We start from the raw sequence: 7,500 nt of genomic DNA, 5'->3' as shown, positions 1-7,500 counted from the left end.
CGTTGCGTGATTACGTCGTCGTATTGCTGGCTGTTGGCGTCCATTTCCCTTGTACGCTTTTCGTTTTGTTCTTCGATTTCCCTGCTCCAGCGGAAAACTAGAAACTATTGTGTGTGTATGTGTGTGTGCGAAAGAGGGATAGCAAGGAAGCAGGTGATGTGTTGTTGGTTCTTTCGCACGAGCGTTGATTGTTGCTAGAGACCTTGTCGCGCTGGCCCCGCGTGTGTGTGTCGCGTTTACATCACACACGAAGCGAAAGTGAAATACCAAAGGTCATGCAAAATTAAACCTTCCTCACTCGCTGCACACACACACACGGACACACACGGACACACATGTCCACCCACGACCTCCCCCGCATTGTGATCGTCGCTTGACGCCAACCAACCATAAGCCTACTACTACTGTAGTGCGCACGTAAAAAGGGCAACCGGGGAGTGGCGAGTTGGAGTTGACATTATCGTTTCTTCCTGTTTGGTCTGCACTTATGCAACTGCACTGCAGTTGGTGCATTTCGTCACACACCGACACACACACACACACACACGCACGCACGTAGCCAGCGCCATTTGAGGATAACTCACCCTGTTACACATACACACACACACACACACGCACAGCGCTCCTTACGCTTGCTAACACTGCAGCCCACCACCACGGCGACGGCGATGATCCATTGACGTTCTAAATGAAAAGTGAATGCAGTGCCCTTGCATGGAAATGCGTGAAAACCTCTATGTCACACACAACTATACACACACACACGCACACACACGCACACACACGCACACACACAGAGTATCACAATTTTCGCGGAAGACTTTTGCTCACTTCAAACAGGAGAGTTGGGAAAAGGAATCGATGATTGTCACGGGAGAAGTTTTGGGGGAATTTTGCAAATGGCTGGCCAACTGGCTGGGATGCTGTGCAGTGCAGTGCAAGATGCTGCTGCTGCTGCTGCTAGGCTGCCCAACCTGCCGTAGCCTACTCCGATGGAGACGGATGTGAAGTGCTTCAGGATGACAGCCGACGTCGACGACGACGACGACAACGACAACGACAACGACGACGACGCATTGCAGTTGCATCTGCACCCTGCACCCTGCGCCCTGGTCCTGTGGCAGGCTGTGGCCCTTCGAATGTCCGCACACACAACACCCAAATACCCCGCGAATCAGTGCTCTACATCCTTCACTGCTGGTGCTGGTGCACCACACGGACGGACAGCCTCACCAACTCTGGAGTTTATGTGTCCCTCCCAAAGCGAGGGACTTCCTCAATGAAAGTGCCAGCACTTCACCTTCACACACTTTTACGCGCGTGTGCACACATACACTCGTACAAACACACGCACACACACACAAGATGGAGCAGAGGGAAGTGCATCTGGCTTTAAACTGCATCCCGGAATGGCTGGTCTCTCTCTTTCTCTCTCTCTCGCGTATCGATCCGTGGTTCATCTCCGGTGCAGGAAGTGGTTCCGGCCTTGCCAGCCGGACCACCACTCGTGCGCTCTTGTATGGGTAGATTGGAGCTGGCGGAGGTGGCCGCTGGTTTGGCAGATTGTGGGCGGACGCCATCTTGCTCTCATTTTCGGTTTGCCGCCGTTCACGATGCGATCCGATGCGACCGCTCGATGCTCGATGATTCTATCCCCTCGCTACTCCCACCCTCCCCCTCACAGAGCTAGACCGGAATGCACTGCTTCCACTACTGACCCAGTTTTGGAAACCGGCGCAACGGCAAACGGGAACGAACGGGACGACCGCATACTCTGATCGTCCTTTTCGCAGGTTCCATTCTTTCTCGGTTGGCGATGAAAATTGTTGTTGTGAGTGAGTGAGTGAGCAGTACAAGGAGGATGCTAACGAGAGAGCAAAAGCGACGATTGAGGTAGGTCCAGGATCCAGGGCGCACACGCACGCACATCCTTTCGTCCTTTTTCTCGAGCAAGCGCTCGCCCTCTTACGGCTAGCAACGTCATGCAGTAGGCTTTGGGGAGAGGTGAGAGCGAGTAAGCAAGACACTGAAAGTGATCTCTTTCACCCGGAGTGAATGAGCGCGACAGGACACCATCATCCACAGCATCCTTTGCTGTGGTTTACTAGCATGCAAGAGGGAGAGAGTGAGAGTGAGAGCGTGATTCCAGGATGTGGTATATACTGAATCATAGTATACAGTGCGCTTTTCTCTCTCTATTCTCTCTCTCTCTCTCTCTCTCTCTCTCTCTCTCTCTCTCGCTCTCTTTCTTTTTCCTGCATTATAGAAAAGAGATCCGTTGAAAAGGATAGACAGGCTACTAATAGGATTGGAAGTGAAATTATGATTCACTTTTTGGCCTATTTAAGTACTTTGCTTATTTTATACCAATTCTAGTGATGCCACAGGAACGAATCCTGGTTCAAAAAGGAGTTCTTTTTGATAAGGAGTCTCGGTGCACCTCGATAGTAGCACGCATAGCAGCAGCAGCAGCAGCAGCAACAGCAGCAGTAGCCGTTGCCAATGGCGCGTATGGTACAACGGATGTTTGCTTTTCCTTTTCACGCTCACCTCCCAAAAATAGTCCCAACTAGCAGACACTCCTTCGGCCAACCACCCACCCTAGCTTCTCCTCCTCCTCACACTAGTGTCTGTTTGCATCGCTTTCATTCATTTATTAATACCAACACAAAAACAAAGAGCAGACCGGCCAGAGCCTGTGGTGCTAGGTTGCCAAAAGGCGCCCCAAGCAAACACACTACTATCTTCCTCCTCCCCCCACCCCTCAACCCTTCTTCCCCCACCCCCCTCTACCGGACGGATGCGGTGGTCAACTATTTGAGATTTTTCATAAACTTTCATCGACGTTATTTATAGCCGTCACCGGGTGACGACCACCCCAAAAGCGAGCAGGGCAATTGCAGGGCAATTGCCTCTCACCCCTCGGAAAAAGGGAGCACACCCTTCCTCCTCCCCGTCGTTTGGTATGTCATCGCACTGCCACTGCGCTCTCGCACCTTTTCGGTTTGGCCATTGAGGTAGGACGATCGTGATCGTGACAACCCTCCCCCCCCAAAAGGGCACTCTGCCAAACAGGAAAAACCTTCAAAAACATCCCCTTTCCGAGAGCAACCCCCTCCCCCTCCTACTGCGGCCGGCAAACCGGCCACTGATCCCGGAGCTCGGCATCAAAAAGGAAATGCAGATGCGTTCACGTCTGCGTGTGCGCGTATGCGTGTGTTGTGTGGCCGGTTCCGCCATCTTGCGTCGTACTGCTGCCAAGCGGTGCACCCGATCGCACGATCGGTTCCTCGCTCGCCCGGTGACTCGGCTACGTGCCAGGTTGCGGCCATCCAAGGGCCCATGTGCCCGAGTGCGGTAAGAGGTGCGAGTATGGCGAATGACCGTTTTCAAGAGCGCGTACGCGGTTTCATGCCTAGAGCGACCGATTCCCGGAGATGACAGATGAGATGGCGGAACAGCATTTACACGCCCGAAACGTACGGTGAAAAGTGAAGGTTAGCGGTTAATTTATGGCGCATTTGGGGGGGGGGGGGGATAGGGGTGTGGGGTTGTAGCGGTGCGCAAGTCATCGAACAGTGCGCTATGCCAATGCCACTGCCACCATGCGGTGACCGATTCGGAAGTTGTTCCGTGCTTTTCCTTATTATGCTTGTGTTAGCCACTTCTTAGCATGTGAGGCATGAAGTTACATGAAGGAAATCTGCTCGACTTGCTCGTGACTTACTTCACAGAATAGTAGTTTCATCGGTTCTTCTTCGGAATTGGTCAACTGAAACTTCACTCTAGCTGTTGTTATTATCGGTAGGAAGGAAATTGTTTTCTTATTTTCCTCCCAAAGGCAATCGTTTTCTTTAAATGGAATACACAATCTGTTTGATGCACCACAGGCTATAACTTCGTTTCACTAATTGTCGCAAGCAATTGCTTTTACTCAAATATACTTTTTATCTAAATAAATGAACCTATAAACCCCACAAACACACAGACGCACACACACACACACAGATCGGCACGATCGAGTACAGCTTCACGGTGTGTCGGTCGGGAATGACACTGCGGGGCGCGCGCGTTCCTTAGGCGCTTCAAATTGACCGTTAATTAACCGCCCGTTGGTCGGAAACACGCATTCTACACATCTACACGAGGCGACCGCTCGAGGGAATCGTGAATGGGAAGTTACGATCGAGCGAAGCGAAGCTCTTGCGTCGTCTGACGCGCAACGATCAGTCAGCTACTGAGCGCGCTACTGTACTGTACCGAACGGTCTAGCCGCCGGTTGCTCGTCAAGAAGACAGCATCTGTGTCTTTTTGGCACCGAGCCCTACCCTAGAGGGTCTAGTTCATGACGCATCCGCGTACTGTATCTCGATGTACCAATAAACACACGCACACAGAGCAGGGAAAGAGAGAGAAGCACACTCCCTTGATTAGTGCACGCACGATGCACGATCGCAACAGGAAATCAATGAGTGAAAAAAAGAAAGCCCCTTCATTTATCCGATTTTGATTCCGGGAGTGACTGGGGAAGTGCGATTGGGAGTGTTACTAGCAACCAGCTTCTGAGAAGCGCTACACAAACACAACGCGCCTCTAGCCAGCGGTTGGCGTGCTGATGCGTGATCCGTGCAAACACCGTCCTGACAAAACACAACAAACCTCCCCGCCCAAAAAGCGCCATGTTTGTGTGTCTTGATGGGCACCGTGGCGTGCATCAAGTACTAAACTATTTCCCGGCTAAACTCTACATCACCACTACTAGCGCCACGCCACTGCGCACGATGGTGACGACGCCGGCGGACGATGGACACGATGGACACGGACCGCAGTTGCATCGCGGAGAGGTTATAATTAGGCGCAAGGTTAAAGTCACCATTTTGCACACCACAACCGCCGCTTGGATCCGTGTTGCGGTGCAGTGCGGTGGTAGGAGGTGGTTTGAGGTGGAGGTCGTCGAATATTAGCAATCTCATCGATAATGGAGGTTTGAATTTGATTTTTACAAACGTAAAACAGAAAAAGTGTTCCCTTCGATGGAGGCGCCTAGCAGCTGGTGAGCAAAAAGCTGGTGCAACGGTGAACTCCGGAAGTGAGTTCTTATCGTAGAAGATGAATTCGGTTTCGTAAAACAGAATGCGAGTTGCGTGACCACAACACCGGACTAGTAGTATGCACGTAGAGAGACAGAGAAGCGGAACAACAACCCTCGATGCACTTCAACCCCCGTGATTAGAGATGATATCGTGGAGGTGGTGGCGGCGGCGATGACCGCGCAGCCAGTGAGTGAGTGCAGTGAGTTGCGCTCTGTCGATGGCCACCACCACCACTCAACACGCTCGTCGCAAACGTCGACGCCGCCGTCGTTGCAGTGTACTGACCTTGAAGGGCGTTTAGTGGACGGTAGTTGCAATGGCGATGCGTTGTGCATCCACGCTGTATCCAGCTGCCGGCCAGCAATGCTAGTTACGATTGTGTGATTTGATTCTCTCTATCTCTCCCTCTCTCTCTCACACACACACACACACGCACGCAGCCCCTGGGGCAGTTGATCGAGGGATCGATTTTTGATCGAGATCGAGGTTGTTGTTGTTGCGGCTGTTGTGGCCGTTTGGTTGGTGGAAAACTTTCGCTGTCGTTACGATGGCCACCGTCCAAGCAAAAGCCAAGAGCGCAACGTTAGTGCATTTTGTCAACAAAAAAAAAACCCTTAGTTCAGGGGCCTCAGGCACTCAGGATTTTGAGTGAAAGTGTAGCATGGCACGCAAGACGGATTAGACGCAAGTTACTAAATATAGCCGCACACTAAACACACACACACTCACACACACTGTCTCGATCTGACAGTTGATCTGACTACCAGAGCTTTACTTTTTAGAGGAAAATTGGAGAATTGCAAGCCAAGTGTTCCTCACGCTCGTCGAGCAAGTTAGCGACTGATCTCGAGCGGTGCATCTCGAGCGCAAGGCCGCAAGCTTCCCCCGAGGGATGCCGCCACCATTAGGCAATGTGACGATCAGCCCCGTGAGAGGAGAGAATCGCGCTGCTCTGCTGCTCTGCACTTCAGACTCTGGAACAACAGGGAGCTGCGAGTGCAACACTGAGTGGTCGCGTGGCGCGTGCATCGCTTCCCCTCGGTTCTATTATCATCCCCCCCCACCCACCCGGGCCATGGAGTAAGTAACCCAATGCCGAGTGTTCCAGGCTTTTGGGTGGGTGTCCTTGAGGAAAGTTTTCACTTTTTGTTTTGTTGCAAACCGTTCTGGTAGTCGCCATAGCAGCCCTTAGTGGCCCTATCATGTGAGTCAACCTGGGGACGGTGGACCACCACACCATTAACGCTCGAAACTCAACAAACCACTCGAACGAATGCGAGCGATCCGGGCTACACGATGCCTATTGTGTGTGATAACGTGTGCGTTCGCGTTGGTGGTGCAGCTTTTTTCTGCTGCTGCATTAGACAGCGACCGTCCAGCGGCTTATCAGTGCCCCCCACCCCCTTCCTCGAGTCTATTAGCGCGCAAAGCGCTAATGCTACTCCCTTTGGAAAGGGGTTTGTTTTGTTTTGTGCAATGGCCGGCAGCCGGGACGGCAAGAGGTGGAAAAGAACGCGCCACACGAGCCCCACCACTCGAGGGACAGAGCGTGTGTGTGTGTGTGTGTGTTTGTGGTGGCTGGAGTAGCAAGCGAAAGTAAATATTTTTCAATGGCGACCGCCGCATCGCATCGTAGATTGCATCAGAGACAGTTGTAGGGTTGTGGTGATCGCGAAACAATAAGGAAGCGTCGTGCGATAAGTGATGTGGAGTGAAGTCCGGTTCACCACCACTAGCATTAGATTGACACGAGCCGATGCGGTCACAGTAGCGAGTGTCTGTTCGGTGAACCGACCGTCCCGCCCCGGTGGGACTTGGATGCGAAGTCACGTTTTCCATTGACCTACACGTGATTGGCGAATGTCATCTTTCGCAGCGCAGCTGCATTGTCCATTGTGTGTGTGTCGATGGGTGTGTATGTGTGCGTGTGCGGGCGAGGTAGTGGGTGCCATGCTTAATGTGAGTGCCACGCGCAAACCGCCTCGCCCGCACCGCTCGCGCGCGCCTGATTAGATTCTCGAAGCGAAACTGAAGCATCGTCGATGGGATGCGATGCGCCGCGCGAGATGCGATGATAATATGGGTGCATCGCGCGCGGGTGGTGCAACACTTTCTTTGCCTTCTCACCGCACCGGAATGAGGAGGAGAAGACGACTGAGGTTGAAGGGCCTATAAATAGGTTGAAGTGCGGGTCTCTCTCTCTCTCTCTGTGCTGGATACTGTTCGCGGATAGCCCAAGGCCACGCCGCGCACTCTGGCACGGTTTTGTTCGAATGGGGAGTGAGTGGTTAGTGAGGTGTCCACCAAGCTTCCAGCTTCCTCCCTTTGCCACGCTCGAGCCGCACACGACACAAGCAAACTTTGAAATGGCGCGTGGCGAGGTCACTCGATAGTGAGTTTCGTCTAC

At 52.7% G+C, this 7,500-nt stretch overlaps 1 protein-coding gene across 4 annotated transcripts in view; it reads right to left on the bottom strand.

Annotated features, from left to right (window-relative positions):
- The window catches only part of LOC125954576 (uncharacterized), a 35,248-nt gene that overhangs the window by 8,106 nt on the left and 19,642 nt on the right, over positions 1 to 7,500 (bottom strand). The window contains exon 1 of one of the 4 annotated variants that reach the window (XM_049684996.1): positions 5,379 to 5,931. The exons of 2 other annotated variants lie outside the window; for them this stretch is intronic. Coding sequence is in view for 1 of the 2 variants with exons in the window: in XM_049684994.1 (XP_049540951.1) it covers positions 3,728 to 3,748 (21 nt within the window). In the remaining variant the exon portion in view is untranslated. Of the gene's footprint in view, positions 1 to 3,727; positions 3,991 to 5,378; positions 5,932 to 7,500 lie in introns of those variants that run through there. One more of the 4 variants, XM_049684994.1, reaches the window with a different exon arrangement.

The sequence above is a fragment of the Anopheles darlingi genome, chromosome 3 (genome assembly GCF_943734745.1).
Source record: "Anopheles darlingi chromosome 3, idAnoDarlMG_H_01, whole genome shotgun sequence".
Lineage (NCBI taxonomy): Eukaryota > Metazoa > Arthropoda > Insecta > Diptera > Culicidae > Anopheles > Anopheles darlingi.
The sequence above is the reverse complement of the archived record's forward strand: the minus strand, read 5'-3'. Positions and strand labels throughout refer to the sequence as shown.